The 18,056-nt window shown below is 44.8% G+C and overlaps 1 protein-coding gene and 1 long non-coding RNA gene across 2 annotated transcripts in view; both read right to left on the bottom strand.

The window, feature by feature from the left end:
* Nucleotides 1-10,799, bottom strand: part of REELD1 (reeler domain containing 1) — a 21,886-nt gene extending 11,087 nt beyond the window's left edge. The window contains 3 exon segments of the mRNA XM_072771594.1: nucleotides 4,960-5,158; nucleotides 5,991-6,070; nucleotides 10,781-10,799. Coding sequence (XP_072627695.1) covers nucleotides 4,960-5,158; nucleotides 5,991-6,070; nucleotides 10,781-10,799 — 298 coding nt within the window.
* Nucleotides 10,800-15,927: 5,128 nt separating this feature from the next.
* LOC140603039 (uncharacterized) lies at nucleotides 15,928-17,766 on the bottom strand. The gene is made up of 2 exons (XR_012006077.1): nucleotides 17,623-17,766; nucleotides 15,928-16,664 (listed from the first exon to the last, which is right to left on the bottom strand). It is a non-coding gene; the product is annotated as an uncharacterized lncRNA (long non-coding RNA).
* Nucleotides 17,767-18,056: the final 290 nt, after the last annotated feature.

Here is an 18,056-nt window from a genome sequence, read left to right as displayed (position 1 = left end):
GGAGCAGGACCTGCTGGTGGGAGGTGGGAGGTGGGAGGTGGGAGGTGGGAGGTGGGAGGTGGGAGGTGGGAGGTGTGATGCGGAGCTCGCAGCTGGGCGCGAGGCCGGCCTGCGACGGCGGCCAAGACCCGCATCCTGCCCTTTGCCTGTGTCACGAGAAACAACAGCTTCAATCCGATGCTATTTCAGAAAATGACATGAGGTCCTCTTGAGTGTGACCGATCTGAATCCTCGCCACCCCTAAACCTGAGATACGGTTCGGTTCGTGCTGCCTCCCCAGCTTGCAAGGGCTCAAGGTCGAGATGGAAAAGACGCGCGGGGTGGGGTGGGGGTGGGGGGTGGGGGTAGGAAATGCTTCATTTCTAAACACTTTTTTTGTTGTTAAAACCTCTCTTCTTATAATTTTCTCATAAGACCAGACTGTTTCCTTTTGAAGAGGATTTAATTAAGTCAAAGAAATAAGACCAGCAAATATTTGTGTCCTGGCGTGAACCTTTACAAGCTGCCTGACCCCCAAGAGCTCCAAGGCACTCATCCTGGCCGAGGGAGCACCCCGTATCCAATACGGTCACGCAGCGTGGCATGTGGCGGCTTGGGTTCGGGTCTAATCGCTACGATTGCAAATTACAGAGTAGAATAGTACAAAATTTCTGCCAACTATCAGTTACTTAGAAGCAATTGTCAAATTTTCAACACTTTGCTATCTTCTTCTCCTTCTCCCTATTGACTTGTTATTTCACTACTTTTTCACGGAGATGAGCAGAGAAAGTGACACCCAAGCGGATCCACTGTGTACCTTGTTAAATTTACTGGGGGGAGAAAAGCCCAGGAATAGAATACAATGATTGGAATAGAATAAAATGATTGGATAAAATAACATTTAGAGAGTAAGTTTCATTTTTCTTTACCAGCTCTAATGCCGCTGACAGAAAGAATTAAAAGTCGACTGTGTAAAAGAAGTTCTCAAATGAGAATGATGTGAGAGATAGCAAACAGGACAGGTAAAAGCTCTCTGAATAAACATGTAGGGCTGTTATGAATTTTTTAAAAGGAGTTGTTTGTTTTTATATTTTTAGATACACAGGAATTTTCAAAGTTTAACTAGTATGTTGATCTAAGGAGCCATAGGAGGCAAGAACAGCCCCTCCTTTCTACTAAGCTAGTTTTAAAAGGTAAAAATAAAATACTTTAAATGTAGTGAAAGTAGCTATAAAAACAATGGGCTAAGGGAGATAATCCAAACAACCAAATAATCCAATGTCATCTACCCCCTTCCTCTCTTCACCCACCACCACCTCTTACATTGACCAGACACAAGGAGACAGGAGAGTGACCTATAACTTCAATCTTTTGGACTTAAGAGTCCTTCAGACGAGAACTTTCTCTGCTAAGTTTGCTTTCTGTGAGGGGAAAAAAAAAAGTCAAAAACTTCTGCACCACAGGGACCATTCTTACAGTTTCCCAGGCACATTAGGAGATCATGAACAATGAGCTGTTAAAGCACATTCTCAGTTGAGGGGACCCAGGGCTTTCCCATTTTCTTCCAGAAGCACTACAAGAAGATGTCCTTTGAGCCTTTGTTTGATGGCAGAAGGTGGTCTCCTCTCCCCAGATCAGATCAAACACCAAAGCCTACAGAAGGAGGTAAGGGCCATGCCCCACAGACTAGGTCACAGCCTCAAATACCACCCTCCCCTCTTTAAGTCTTGAGGTTTCTGCTTTCTCACTAGCCCCTGTCTACTTGAACTCAGGAAAACACCCACTCACCGAGGGACACACTTTCCTTCAGGCTGGGTGGACTGGCTCCCCCGCTCAGGGTTGCAGAGACACATCTTTAAAACAAGTCTTTTCTTCTCTCTTCTGTTTCTCCTCTAATGAGCAGGACAGCAGCTGTTACTGCTAATCCCCAGCAGCCACAGGAGCCGTCCCTCAAAGTCCAGATCCAGCCTTAATCACATCGGTTTTCTCTAGGGCCACGCACATGTATTCACACACGGTTTCCACACCAACACTGTTCAAGCCTGTGTGAAGAACTAGAGGGAACCAGAACTGGTGTTGCCCATGGCTGGCATTGGCATCCTCGGCAGGAGCCGGGTGCCTTCATCTTGGTTTCCCTCCCAAGGGGAGAATGCCTGAATCGAACACATTTCCTTGTTCTCTGCTTCCTGAATCGATGGGAACTGAAGAAGTGATCCCTGGTGCCGTGGTATTAAATGCCATGGCCAGAGAGCAATGTTTGTTATAAAAAAAGCTACACAAGCCCCTTCCCTCCTCTTTCATTGGTACCGAAGCTGGAATTCACAAAATTGCAGGCATATGAGAATCACCCAAGACACTTGATAATAGCACGGGGCCTGGAGATTGGCGGTTCTCAAGGTGGGGTTCCCAGAACACACCATCAGCATCATCTGGAAGCTGATAGAACTGTAAATTCCTGGACCCCTCTCCAGATGAATTAGATCCTATCTCAGATCCATAAATACAGCAAAATAGAGGAGGCTCAAACAGTGCCATGGTATATGATTCTATTAATATAACATTCTGAAAAAGACAAAAGTATAGAAATGGAAACAGGTCAGTGGTTGCCAGGGGCTGAGGTTGTGGGGAGGGCGAACTGCAAAGGGTAGCACGAGGGAATTTGGTGGGGCGGGGAGGGGATGCAACTGTTCCGGATCTATTGGGGTGGCAGTTACACAACTGTGCATTCTTGTTCAAACTCAGACCACACATCGAAGCTGTACATCAATAAACGCCGTATATAAATAAGTAGAATAAACAAAAAATGGAGGGGACAGATACACAGAAGTAGCTATTAGGCAAATGACCAGTGGGTTATCATAAAGGAGTTACATGAGATTAACTCCATGAGAGCCCCAAATCCCTCACCGAAGTTACATTTGAACTGTACCTTAAACACTGAGGAGAATTTTTCATGGCAGTAAACACTGGGGAGCATTCTAGAATGAGAGGAATGCATTGAATACTCTTTACTCCATGTCCTGGCTACAGTCCCCTGGAGAGTCTTCCTGTTCAGAGTATGGTCCTTGGACCGGCAGCATCAACATCCCCCAGGAGCTGGTTAGAAGTGCAGACTTTCAGGCCCTCCCTGCAGCCTGCAGATCCACTGAGTTCATTTCTGCTTTTTTTTTTTTTTTTAAATAAAGATTTTGTTTATTTATTTGAGAGAAAGAGCAGAGATCATAAGAGGGGAGTGATGGGGGCAGGAGGAGGCCGAGGGAGAGGGAGAAGCAGACTCCCTGCTGAGTAGGGACCCTGATGTGGGGCTCCATCCCAGGACCCCGGGATCATGACCTGAGCCGAAGGCAGATGCCCAACCAACTGAGCCACCCAGGCACCCCCGTTTCTGCTTTTTAACAAGCTCCCCAGATGACTTTCAAGCACATTAAAGCCTGGAAGTATTTTTTTTTATAAAGTTTTTTTTTTTAATTTTTATTTATTTATGATAGTCGCACACACACACACGGGGGGGGGGGGGGGGGGGCGGCAGAGACATAGGCAGAGGGAGAAGCAGGCTCCATGCAGGGAGCCCGATGTGGGACTCGATCCCGGGTCTCCAGGATCGCGCCCTGGGCCAAAGGCAGGCATTAAACCGCTGAGCCACCCAGGGATCCCAAGCCTGGAAGTATTGCTCTGGAGAATCTGCCCAGGTGTCAGCCCTTGGAAGAGCCCCCACAGTGTGACAACCTCCCATCTCACCTGACTGATAAATCAGAGATGATCACTTTACCAAGACTAGGTGATCCATTGACTGGGCAGCAACCCATCAGCTACCTTGAGGATCTGGACTTTTCAAGGAACACAGATCATTTGAGCCAAAAGGTTAAGAAAAGCTGGACTTGGAACAGGTGGCAGGGCAAGCCAAAACTGAATTTCATTCCTGAAACTCCTCTGTGGCCTTCTCCTTTATTAGAACTCGTGTGAGGGGCTTCTTGTGTGTTTCCTTGTTTGTTTTCATTTTTCCACCTTTAAAACTTGACCGTGGAGTCCTGAACAGGGCCTGGTATGCTTGAAAGAGAAGATTGCAAGGCAGGAGGAAAGCAACCAAAGTCTGAAGGGATTTGCGTATCATAGTGAGGAGGTCGAACCACATCCAGTGGGAAAGAAAGGAGTTACTGTGGCCGCTCAAGCAGTAGAGCAGCAAGACACGCAGCTGGGATTCCATGAAGGCAGTTCTGGAGACGGATGGAGGGCCAGCGCCAGAGATGAGGGGCTGTGTAGGCCAGTAGGAGATGAGGGGGTGAGTGGTGATGGAGGGGGGATGGAGTCAGGAGAATCATCTGGAGATAGACTTGGAGACAGACAAGAACAGAATGCAGGGTGCCCAGAGAGAATTCCAGCATGGACAGTGTGGGGTGAATGCAGGGAGAGCTGTGGCCTGACCATTAGGCGTAGTCTCCACTCCAAAAATCTTGATGAGGTGAACGACTTACCGAGGAAAGCACTCACATAGAGACGACAGTCTTACTGCTGTAAGCTTTGTTTTGGAGCCAATTTGCTTGGCCTATGATGGCAAGTAGCCATGAGGTGATGTGCCCTGAAACCACCAGAGGAGGTTGAGCCTTCCCGGCCTAGGACTCCAGTATTCCCCGAGCAGAATGAAATCAAGCTGATGAAACCTGGCTCCTCTACGCTTCTGTCCGACCAGGAACAGGAAATCTCCATCTCCTGCTAAGTAATAAAGGAATCTGGGTTGGGGTGGCTCGGAAATTAGAGGGCCTTCCAATGCTATTATCCTAATTTTCCAACCTTATGTGGCTGCTTAAAAGCTGTTTGCTCAGATGCTTCCAGGCTGACTTCGAGTCTTCAGCCCTCCAGCCAGGCTGGGGCCTTCTGCCCAGAGGCCCAGCGAGGCCTCCCTCTCTGAGGCTCCGGCACAGCTCCCTGCCGCTGCCACAAGTGGGGCACAGCTCCCTGCTGCGCAAAAGTCCCGCCACTCACCCACGTCATACTTCTCCTTGGATACCAGGAAGCATTTTGCCCTAGACATGGCCCCATGGCCTGTCACACCCCCAGCCTCCTCTGAGCCAGCAGCAGGCCTGAGCCGGTCCCCCCACAGGGCCGACTGTACCAGAGCAGTGCCCTGATCGTGAGGGAGCTCCTCCTCAGGCAGGGCCAGGCCACATCCTCTCCTGGGACTCTGACAGAGAACACAGAGGGTTTCTCTGTCCCAGCACTGGCCAATAGAAATACAATGCAAGCCACGTAGGTCATTTGGATTCTTCTAGTTGTCATAGTTTTATTTTTATTTTTTTAAGATTTTATTTATTTATTCATGAGACACACACACACACACACACAGAGGCAGAGGCAGAGGCACAGGCAGAAGGAGAAGCAGGCTCCATGCAGGGAGCCCGATGTGGGACCCAATCCCAGGACCCCAGGATCATGACCTGAGTTGAGGCAGAGGTTTAACCACTGAGCCACCCAGGGGCCACTCGTTGTCCTATTTTTTTAAAGTAAAGAAACAGGTACAACTTATTCTAATAACACATGGATCTAACTCAGTATATTGCAAGCATTATCGTTTCATGGGCAATCACACAAAAAAGTATTATCAAGATCTCTTGCATTCTCTGCGCAGGAAGCCTTCGGGACCCAGAGTGTATGTCGCACTGGCAGCGCCTCTCAGCAGACGAGCCACGTTTACAGCTCAGAGGGGCTAAGTTGCTACCGCATCGGGCAGCACAGGTTTAAACCAAGGAAGGTGGCTGAGCCAAGAGGTCATGATGCGGGGCCGGGCCGTGTCACACCGTGCGCAGGATGTAAACAGAGGCAGCGAGGCTGGGGGGAGAAGACACTACCTGCCAATAGTGACACATTTACACGGTGACTCCGTAGTACAGGCACTGGTGTGGGAAACCAGTAGGTTAATTACCTCGTCAGTACCCACAGCAACACTATGAGGTCCAACTTATTTTCACCCCATTTTAGAGATGAGGAAACTGAGTCACAGCATTTGCCCAACTTGCCAAAGATCGCACAGCTTTCAGGCTGTGATAGATGGGGTTCCTTGCTACAGGGTTGCCACCTGCTGCCTTTGTGACCTCATCTAAAAAAAAGAGATAACCATAATTTTTGCCCCTGTATCCCAGAGTTCCTCTGAAGTTTCACTGAGGTAATAAATAATAAGTGGTTAGCCCTTCGCGTGGGAAGGGCTCAAAACACATTTCGTTCAGGGAACGACCAGGCTGGCTGAGCTGCAGAGATAAGGCGGCCTGTGCCCAGAGAGCAGAGCCCCTGGCCATGTGGCCCCCACGGGTGAGCGCGACTGGGACGAGCGAGAGGGGGGCAAGGACAAAGCCAGAGCAAGGCCAAGAGCATCGCAGGCTCCTCTGGCCCCAATCCTGTTCCAAAGTGAAGAAGGCCAAGCTGTGTGCACCAAGAAAGTGAGAAAATGCTGTTTTTGCTTGAATCTGCTTGAGCCATCTCACACTGGCAGTGTAGTGGGACTTGACATGTTAACGTAACTGAATCACCACGTTGACAGCCCATGGCCCTGACGAGGATAGTTACAATAGGAATCACAGGAAAATCTGGTGGTGGGTTTTCTGGTTATAAATGAGAAGCTCTGCGTCCTTCTGCAAATCATTTAACTTCCTTGGGTTACCTCGGGTGTAAAATAAAAGGTTTGGATTAAATAATCTCTTAGATTTCTTCCAGCTTGAGAATTATACATATTTTTAAAGTTTTGAGTCATAAAGGTAGAAGAAAGAGTTAGACTGCAAAGCATCTCGAGATGACGTGGATATGGCACGTAATTACAGAGTGGCATATAAATATTGCCGGCACTGACACCACCCTGACTCACGACAACCCTAGGAGCCAGCCTTAAAAAAAGTTTTTTCAGGGATTCCTGGGGGGCTCAGTGGGAGCATCTGCCTTGGCTCAGGGTGTGATCCCAATGAGGCTGCCATCGGGCCCCCCGCGGGGAGCCTGTCTCTTCCTCTGCCTGTGTCTCTGTGTCTCATGGAATAAATAAATAAAATCTTAAAAAAAAAGAAAAAGTTTTTGCAAATGCCCATTGAAACCTCAAAAAGGAAGGACCAATAGGGCGACAGAGCTCACAGTGCCAGTTCCACCTCTGGGACCATAATTCCAATAAACACATGGACATTTTCTTCATGCTCAGTCTCTGGAAAGAGCACATGTGCCTTTGGTGACTCATTATCAACCTTTTTCCCTTTTTTCATGCCTCGGTCATAAATTGCATTGAATTTGAAGAATGTTTTTACATAGACATTGGCTATTCTAGGATCCTTATTGTAGTGAGCATTCTGGAATTTACCAAAAATTTTTTTTTTTTTTTCCCTAAAGCATACAGGTTTCTGGAGTGCTAGGACAATGTGTGTAAGAAAAGAGAAACAGGGGATCCCTGGGTGGCTCAACGGTTTAGCGCCTGCCTTTGGCCCAAGGCGTGATCCTGGAGACCCAAGATCGAGTCCCATGTCGGCCTGCTTCTCCCTCTGCCTGTGTCTCTGCCTCTCTCTCTCTCTCTCTGTGACTATCATAAATAAATAAAAATTAAAAAAAAAGAAAAGAGAAACAGTATCCATTTTCTTCAAACCCAGCTTTAATTTACTTAAAAATGGGCAATCAATGGGCATTCTGTACATTTAGCAAGCTTGGTGACTTTTGTTTCATTCTTCAGGATATAGTGAACTTTCTTCCAAGAAAGAAATAAAGAAAGGGAGGAAGGAAGGAAGGAAGGAAGGAAGGAAGGAAGGAAGGAAGGAAGGAAGGAAGGAAGGAAGGAAGGAAAGAAAGAAGAAAGAAAGAAAAGAAAGAAAGAAAGAAAGAAAGAAAGAAAGAAAGAAAGAAAGAAAGAAAGAAAGAAGAAAGGAAGGAAGGAAGGAAGGAAGGAAGAAAAAAGGTTGATTTAGTGCTCTTCTTCTACCCAGTTATCCTCTCCTCCATTCTCCCGGTTAAAGAACAATACAGAGGACATTAAAACTAATCACTATTTGAATGCTGATTATTTGCAAACATCTAAGGCATCTGCTGATGCAACAAAATATCAGCAGGATCTCTCCTCTGGAAGCTGATGTGTTGTTGCTGGGGGCGTGGTAGTAAGATGGAAAAGAGAGAGCTCTGAAGTCAGAGAGCAAATTAGTTTTGTAACCTTAGATAGGTGAATAATGTTGGTGAGCTTCATTTTTCCCATCTGTAAAATGGGGTGACTATTAGATTCTTCAGAAGAATGTCATCAAGACTAGATAGGCTAGCACAGGGATGCACAGCAGTAAATGCAAGCCATTGTCTGGAAAGGAGACAGGATTTAGAGCAGAGAGGGATATTTCAACTAGAGGCAAGAAAAGAGTTGACCTTAGGGGTGAGGTGGGGTTTGGATAGAGAGAGAGGGGTAAGAGAACATTCAAAACAGGAAGGATGGCTTGAAGAAAGGCATGACAGTGGAAGGGGCTGATGGCATTGGCAATAATTATCCAGAAATAAAATAGGGTGCATCTGACATACGGGTGATGGTGATAGGGCTGTTGATGGGAGTAAATGGAGGTAAAAGGAAGACTCAGTAAGATTTAGAGATTGTTTGTAAGGTGGCCAAAGTGGTTTTAAAAATCGGTATTTAGAAAGCCCGAGCGAATAATATAACTACATCCAAAATAGGGAAGTTGGTGGCATTCAATTTTAGATATGCCGACAACGCCCTCAGCACTCAGTTACTCCTTCAGCCAGTCTCTAAGTAAACGCCTGCCAAGTGCAGGCCACGTGCCCAGGGCTGGGGATCTGAAGATGAGGAACACAGTGTCTGCCCCTCCAAGGCTGACGATGGAGACTAATGCATCAGCAGATAATCACAAAACAATGGGATAAATGGTTAGGGGAGAGAGGATCATGTATTGTTATGGCAGTATAGAAAATGAGTATCGAGGCTTCAGAATTTCCTCTTCCCTTTCAAGAAACCCAAACATTCGCATCTTGTGATTGGATGCCAAAAATTAGCCTCGAAGCTCAATGTTGAAATAATTCCAGGGATTTCTACATATACATGGTTTTGTAGCATCTTTTTTAGGATCCTATGCTATATGCACTGTTTATCCTCGTGGGCATGTGGACTTTGTGGTGCTCTCATTCATATCAACTTAGTTCTAAACCCCTGGAAGGTCGGAATCATCTTAAAATTACCTAGCTCCCACCCATAGCACAATATCATGCTAACCATAAGTCATCTCTTAAATAATTTAGTATATCCTTTATTTTAATCATCCTTCTTCCAATTTTTCCAGGGAAGTAGGAAGAGCAGCTCCCGTTTATTGAGCTCTTATTACATGTCAGGGACACATCGAACACTCGCACAAACTCTTCTAATCCTCCCAATGACCCTATAAAATATGTGCTAATACCCTCCCCACTTTACAGATGAGGCATAGAAAGCCTTAAATAACCTGCCTGAAGTGACAGTGCTAATAAGTGGAAGAGCTAAATTGTACATCACTGCGGAGGAGCTCTGGAGCCTGTGCTCCTAACCCCTGGGCTATGACACTTGCCATCAAATGTTTAAGAAAACCCAAAGCATATGGAGGGAGTGGCTTGTGCTAGATCAGAGGGCAAATGAAGGGAGCAAGACTTCAGTTTCCTATTTCTGGCACCAAGGTTTGGAAGGCCACTTTGGATGAGTAAAAAACCTAGTTAGATCTCCTCCCTGAAGATCTTGCATTTTGACCCTGCAAACCTACCATAGAAGGCAAACCACTTTCCAAGGCATGCAAGAAAAAGCCATGCGGTGGGTCTGGACTTCATGGGTCTTCCATGTTGAAATCTGCCAGGTGTTTCTCCCTCCTTCTGACTATAGCAGATTTTCTCCAATTAAGGAACGTTTTAAAATTGTAAGGATACAATTTGTATCCTTACAATTTTAAAGGATAGGGCGCCCGGGTGGTTCATTGGTTAAGCATCTGACTCTTGGTTTCAGCTCAGGTTTTGAGTCTCAGCATCCTGGGATGGAGCCCCAGGGATGGTGTGGCGCTGTACACTCAGCATGGGGTCCCCCTCTCCCTCCCCCTGCTCGTGCTCCATCTCTCATTCTCACTCATAAATAAATAAATAAAATCTTTTTAAAAATTCTAAGGCTCTATTTTTCTCCTTTCCCCCTCTCTTTTTAAAATAAAGAGCATAAGAAAAAATAAAATCAAAAGCATAGCATTCTGTCTCAATACCTAAACACCATTGTTCATTTTGTCACTCTCCACGAGCCCTTTCATCTCCCAGCACGGAAGCAGTCATAGACGAACAGAGCTTATTCTCCTTTATGGAAGCCAAACCCAAACCTCTTATCATTTCTGCGTCAGAAGGAAACAAATTTGGTTAGCCACATCAACCCCCAGCCTGTTGTCGATGGAGAATACCAAGATCTTCGAATGTGAAAGCCTTCATCAAAATTTTTATTTTTTTCCCCAACTTTTTAGACATTTTTCAAGGCAGCTCCAAAGGGCAAACTCCAAAAATGATTCTGTTATAGACCATGTCTGCAGGACAAATTCCTTCTTCTGTTTTACGACCCTCAACTCCAGAGCTGGTCTGCCTTCCCCCGTCACCACCTGGAGCTCTGTCGCATTCTGTTACCAGTTACCACAGCTCTTTGCTCTATTAAACAGACACCTAAAACCGACAGGCCTCATGCACTGGCCCTGGTAAACAGCATAGAAATCATCCTCTGGGCCCCTCAATACTGCAGCCATACTTACTGCTGGATTTGAGCCAAGTCCCTACAGAATTACTGAGGTCCTCCACACACCCCTCTAACCTGTGAAGCTGGCCCCCATCTTCGTGAGTTTGAGACACCGCAGAGAACTGTACTCATTTACCTCCAACCATAGGGCAGTGTAGGAAAGCAGGAGAGAAGTAGCAGACTTCCCAATTCCTGGACCACTGCCTCCTTCTTCCTTCACACAACAATGCTGCAGTGAGGTCAGCAAACTCCACGAGGCAACAACAACACCATTAAAAGTTTAAGGAGAGATCCCAAGTTGGCTCAGTGGGTGAAGCATCCGGCTCTTGATTTTAGCTTGAGTCATGATCTCAGGGTTGTGGGATCGAGCCCAGCATTGGGCTCCATGCTGGGTATGGAACCTACTTAAGAGTCTCTTTCTCACTTTTTGTCTGCCCCTCCCCACTGCCCTGAAAAAAAAAAAATTGCTTTTTCATTAAAAGAAAAAAATTTAAGGAAAGACCTACTGTAGGCCGAGCCATAAATACCACTTAATTCTATTGCATCGCTCTACCTCAGGCCGTGGTATTTGCCTACCTCATGATTTGGAGGAACAGTGATATTTTTGTTAGCATCACTGTTATTCCTGCCACAAAAGTATCAGTAGTTCCCTCCCAAAGCCAGATTCACACATGTATTCCTGAGGGACCTATAGTTAAGCAGAAAATATTAAGTATTTGAACATAGTTTAAAGGTAAGCAAAATTAAAATATGGCAGTCCCTTAGTATGTTTTGCTTTCCTATGTCACGTGTATAGAAATGACAGTTTGAAATATACAACATACAGAACAGTCTCGTGTAGGATTTACTCTATGTAGCCAAATTCTTTAAAACTACATATATTACATGATATATAAACACACCATTTAAAAAAGGTTTTTTTGTTTTGTTTTGTTTTGTTTTTACCACATGTGTTATTATCTTATTTCTCTGGATTTTTGTTTTTTGGGTTTTTTTTTTTTAAAGATTTTACTTATTTATTCCTGAGAGACACACACACACAGAGAGAGAGAGAGAGAGAGAGAGAGAGAGAGAGAGAGGCAGAGACACAGGCAGAGGGAGAAGCAGGCTCCATGCAGAGAGCCCGACATGGGACTCGATCCAGGGACTCCAGGATCATGCCCTGAGCAGAAGGCTCAGGTGTCCCCTTCTCTGGGTTTTTGAATGTTTTCAACCCACTAAGAATGGATGATTGGCAGGGATCCCTGGGTGGCTCAGTGGTTTAGCGCAGCCTTTGGCCCAGGGCGTGATCCTGGAGACCAGGGATCGAGTCCCGTGTCGGGCTCCCTGCATGGAGCCTGCTTCTCCCTCTGCCTCTCTCTGTATCTTATGAATAAATTAAAAAAAAATTTTTTTTAAGAATTGATAATTGGCTCAGTCTGAGCTTCCTAGCAACTAAGTGAAAGAGGTAAACATAACCAGTTGTCTGCTTCTTATCTGTATAGACCATAGGAGAAAAGAATGGGCTAAAATAATACAAGAAGAAGAAGAATTGTAAACTGGCTGAATGACTTCCCACAAAGGACACTCACTGTCCGCCCCATCACATCCCCTGTGATGGGTGGGGGTGGTTCTTGGGGCTCCTTTTCCCTGGGGCTGCGGGAGGGAGGTGCAGCAGGCCCGGGACTCCGGCCTGTGGGTGCCCCGCCACGGGGAGGGGCAGGCAGATGACTGCATGACCAAATAACGATGAAAAACGATCTTGACAGGCTAGAGCAATGAGCTGAATCTAACAAGATGAAATTAAACAGGGACAAATGTTAAGTGTTTCTCTTAGGTCGGAAATAAACCCATGGCATAAGCCCAAGGTGAGGAGCTATAGCTCACCAGCAGGCATTACAAAAACAAAACAAAAACAAACACTTTAGAGCTTTAAGCTGAAAATATCACTAAAAAATAAAACACCAACAACAATTTTAGTGCGATTTTGTCTCCTGAACAAGGGACACAATCGGTCCATTATATTCTGAAGTTTTATTCCACATTTGGAATTAGATTCTGGGCACCCTGGTTTACTTTTATGGAGGATGAGTATATCGCAGTATTAAAAAACAAGTTTGGAAACAGCAAGGTAATCATCAATAAGCTCCTGCACCAAACACAGCTATTTTCATTATTTGCATGTCATTTTTCATGTTGCATGCTCACTTTAAAATGAGTATACAGGAGAAAATTAAATAAAGCAGAATAAACATTCACAAACTGGAGTGCATTTGGAGGCGAGTGACCAGAGTGGTTTGTAGACTCTGAACCGTGCATTTCCGAAGAGTGGCTCGGCATACAGGGAGCTTCACCTCTAGGGGAGAGGGTCCTGAAAACTGTCTTTAAAGCTGAAAGGTTGACAAGAAGAGAGTAGGTTTGTCCAAGGTGAATTTAAGGGATAGAAGGGAGAACTGCATTTGTAAAATTTTCAGTTTTTAAATGGCCTTCCCTTTAAAAAAAAAAAAATTACCATCATATTGGGTTTGAAAAGTATTATTGAGGAGTGCCTGAGTGGCTGAGTGGGTTAAGTGCCTTTGGTTAAGGTCATGATCCCAGGGTTCTGGGATTGAGCCCCGCGTCGGGCTCCCTGCTCCGTGGGGAACCTGCTTCTCCCTCTGCCTCCTCCTCGTGCTCCCTCCCTCTCTCTCTCTCTCTCACTATCTTTCTCTCTCTCAAATAATAAATACAAATATTTTTAAAATGTATTATTCCTTTGTTATTAGTAATATTTCCATTTTTATAGATTAGGATATTTGGGATCAAAAATGTAAAATGATTGAGAGCAACATCATGTGACCAGTATGTGGCAGGGCTGAGACACAACCAGTGTGTTCAAGTTACAGTGAGACATACATAAATTCATTATTACATGGATAAAATTTTCCTAGGAGTCATATCCGTACAAAATATAAATCTTTATATTTCCCCACAGATCATGCATTTTATTTTATTTTTAAAGATTTTATTTATTCATGAGAGACACACAGAGAGAGGCAGAGACACAGGCAGAGGGAGAAGCAGGGTCCCCACGGGGAGCCCGATGTGGGACTCCATCCCAGGACCCCGGGGTCACGCCCTGAGCCGAAGGGAGATGCTTAACCCCTAAGCCACCCAGGTGCCCCTAGATAGTGTATTTTAATGAAGTAATGAAAGAAAGGTATTTAAGAACTGGCCAAAGCAGTGGTTTTCAAATTTTTTGACCACAATCTATAGAAGGAAATAAACTTTATATCCCCACCAAGGACACACAGAACCAAGAATAAAATGGAAACAAAAGCTAACACAATAAAACCGATAATTACTATAAGTGGCACACTTTGATTTTTTTCTATTTTATTTTTTAAAAATGCTGCCCTTTATCCACTAAATTGATTTCATTTGCCATGCCATACCATGCAGAACTAGAAACATGGAACTAGAGATGTAATGAGACTGCTTCGGTGAGCTAGATAGCCAAGAATTCCTTTCAACAATGAGATTTAGTAATTCTGGATCTCCCCAAACTTTAAAAAACAAAAATCAAAAAAACAAAAAACAAATCCTAAACCGTAGTGCTTTTTGTTTCCAGTTTATTGCTTTCACTCTTATTCTAGTTTCTCGGGCTCTTTCACTCTTGGTTCTATGTCTAGTATTATCCATCCCTACCTATACTACAGCCTCTGAGAAATCTTTCATTCCTTTACCTGAGTAATTGATGCAAATATTAAACTGTATAGAAGCAAGCACAGACTGTCACATATTTTAAGTATAGTTGTCCCACACGGCTGTGTTGACATATACTTACACCTTTTTCATGTCAAGGAATCAGTTCTACATCCTCTGATCATATGAACAACTACTTCATTTTATTTTTGTCCACAGGCTGAGTTTTGTTCAATGTGTTAAGATTAATAAAGGTCACTACTCGGACATGGGGTGGTTGGTTCTGAGCAATAAATGAGAAAACACATGCTGACTGCTTTAGGCCACACCTGGCATGTGGAGATTGCTCAGTACTCTTTAGCCAGGAATGACATTGTTGGTGACAATGATAATGTCACAATTACAATCCTGTAGTTTAGTAGTTTAGAAACTCTGCCGTTTGGGATTCCTGGGTGGTTCAGCGGTTTAGCACCACTCTCAATTCACCTGGTCTCCTGCCCAGGGCCTGATCCTGGAGACCTGGGATTGAGTCCCACAGCCTATGTCTCTGCCTCTCGATCTCTCTGTGTCTCTCATGAATAAATAAATAAAATCTTAAAAAAAAAAAAAAAGAAACTCTGCCAATTAAATGTTAAGTGGTCTTGACATTCCTTGTTTATGTGAACCCATCCTGCCTTCTAAAAAATTATCTTTTTTCTAAGCTTTTTAAAAAAAATTTTTTTTAGTTTTTTAAGGTTTTAATATCTTCACTGGTCTATTGTTTCTCTAACCATTTTTTTTTTTCTTTTTATGATACCAGAACTCTTGTTCATCTCTCATTTTCTGAATCTCACAGGCTCCTACTGGCATTCCCACTGTGTCACCTGCAAGCTGTTTTGCACAGTGGAATGTGTTCCATGCCACTGGAGACTTGAGTTGACTCAAGAGGAACTACAGTCTTCGGGGTCTGTGTGGATTCTGTTTCTCTCCCGGAAATGTTTTCAGTTTGGAGATCACCCCTTTTGAAGAATAAAGAAACTAAATAAGTCCTGGGCAGCCTGGTCTTCTAGCCACCTATTAACACCATGGTGTCCTCATCAGCAAGTGGACCTGTCCTTTTGTTCACTTTATTCTGAAAAGCCTCTGTTCATTTGGGGGTTCAGGCTTCTTGAGACATTCAGGTGGTGGTTTATAGTCTCTGGAGCCAGTCTGATGGGCCTAAATCCCATGCCAGCCACTTACTAGCTGGGTGGGATTGAGCAAGTTCCTCCTCGTGCTTTGATTTCTTCATTTGTAGAAGGAATGAGGGCTTTCTCATGGGGTTACTCTGAAAATTACATGAGTTGTAAAGAACTTAGTACCGTGGCCAGCACAAAGCAAGCCTTGCATACCCGTTAGCTATTCCATATCCTTACACAGAACTCTCTAAAAGCCAACCTTATACTACTTTTTCTCTGGAGTTTGTGTACAGGAATAAGCCTTAAAAAGGTTTTGAAACTTCTGGAGTCTCCTCCCGCAGGTGATATTTTCTCTGAACTTCTTGACATCTGCTTTCATAAAGGCCAGAACATACATCTGACAACATTTAATGCATGTTTTATTGCCTGGTACACATACCAAGGTGACAAAGCCATTGCTGCCCCAATTTCCCATCACTGCCCTGCTGGTGAGCATTTCCTCCTTACGAGTCCAGCATCAGCCCTCCTTGGTATTTCTTCTGATTTCTAAGCAATGAAACCATCAGTTAGGCAAGCCAAAAATATGTCAGATGGCCTCCTTGTAGCAGGATGAACTTCCAGCAGATGTTAGAAAATTAAGGTCCCCATTGCACTGTAACATGCCTCCTTGCCAGAGTTTTTCAAACTTTCAAGTAATAATAATGGGCTTGAGCAGAGAATGAGAGTATGTCCATCTGGAAGCAAAAATGCTTGCCAAAGACAGAGGTAAATTATTTAAGGGCATCAGGATTGTGTTTCTATAAAGTTAACTGTCAGCAGGAAGACTGCAGAACACGTTCAGGCACTAGAGATAAAAAGCCAAAAAGCAGCCCTACCCTCAGGGAGCTTCCAGTCTCCACAATTCACCTGGTCTCCTGGTTCCAATTTACATTGCAGCAATCTGTCTCTCACTACACAAGGCAGACGGGAACCTCTTCCTTGATGTTTTGTTAAGTTCCCAAATCACCTCGGTCGGGGACGTTCGTCCACTAGCCCTCCAAGGAGTCACTGACTTGGTAGGAGTCTTGCTTCCACGAGATTCGGCGGTGACTTTAACAAACCCCCTTCACCTCCACACAGAAGCTCTGAGGAAGGGTCAGCTTGTCGGAAGAATAAAGAAGTTGACACAAATTCAGAATAAGGGCAACTTTGAGAGAAATAATGCCTGTCTAATGTGGGATGGGTGGTGATGGGAACTGGAACTGTGAAGTCTAAAAGCTAGTCTCTCCCATAAAAAGGAGGAAAGATGGGAGAGGAAGAGAATGTGCTGGTTCTTGGTAAGTTTCATTCATTAAAGGAAAATGAATGACAATAATAAACGTAATCATATACAAGTTCTGCAATGTTTTTTAATTAAAAAAAAACTGGTCTTTAAATTGTCTGTCTGATAGCTTGGATTATTTAACCTGCTTTTCCTTTTAGTTAAAACAATACTTTCATTTCCCTGAACAGGAGAAACAGATTCACCTGGGAACACAGCTCTAAGTGGGGGGGGGGGGGGGGGGGCGGGGAGTGCTATTCTCTTTCAACCTCTATTTTAGTATTTCGTAAAATAGATACTAATCTTTTCTTTTAAAATGTAAACACAATATGGCATTTTGACCAAAGCCTACCGTGTCTCCTGACATCCTGGACTTGGTCCTCACTGTTCTCAAAGTGATCGGTTTTAAGAAAGGACTTTTTAAAAAGTTTCTATAATAAACTGAGAAATGTTAAGAACAACAGAAGTGAAGTCATAAGTAAACATAGCAAACAAAACGTATTTAACACGAAATCCGACGTGGCCTAGTTGGATGTTACATAAGCCTCACAGGTACTTGGGATTAGGGGGCAGAGTGGCTTCATGCTGTGGGTCATGCTCCCAGGAGCCGGAGTGGTGTGTGCACACTTAGGGAGTGTGAAGGGGGTAGAGGAGGTGGTCAAGTGGCCTGGCAGGCCTCACTCCAGATGCGGCACCAAGTTATTTGCGTTTATTAGACATCTGAGCAAATGGCCTGGGACAGAGGACAGTGGATCCCGTCAGAGCTGGGCCAGGCAGGTAAAGGCGATGAGACTCACAGAGATCCTGTCTCCACTTCTCTCCTATGTATGTACTGCATGTGATGACGAGTCTCTAAAATGAAGACACAGCCAAGGGCTGCTGGCAAACAGCCTGTCCCGGAGTCGTTCCGAGTAGGGACACTCTGGAGAGAAAATCAAATTCTAAGAGACAGTCATCTCAAGAAAAGCAAGGCCCTGCCAACAGTGCCTACAGCCAGTGGCTGGGGTGTAAAGGGCTGCTGGCGGTCATTCGATCTTTCCTGCCACGTGGGAGCAGTGACAGCAAGTCACCGTTGCCAACACCATCTCTGAATGAGGAGGACAGCAGCCCGTGTGCACGCCTTGGGGCCTTCTTATTTAGACCACTAGGGGAAAGAATGGAAGGTTGACACCTGGAGGGCTCAACGGTTGAGCGTCTGCCTTCAGCTCAGGGTGTCACCCCTGGGTCCTGG

The sequence above is a fragment of the Canis lupus genome, chromosome 13, assembly GCF_048164855.1.
Source record: "Canis lupus baileyi chromosome 13, mCanLup2.hap1, whole genome shotgun sequence".
Taxonomy (NCBI): Eukaryota; Metazoa; Chordata; class Mammalia; order Carnivora; family Canidae; genus Canis; species Canis lupus.
Note: the sequence above shows the minus strand (reverse complement) of the source record. Positions and strands in the feature narration are given on the sequence as shown.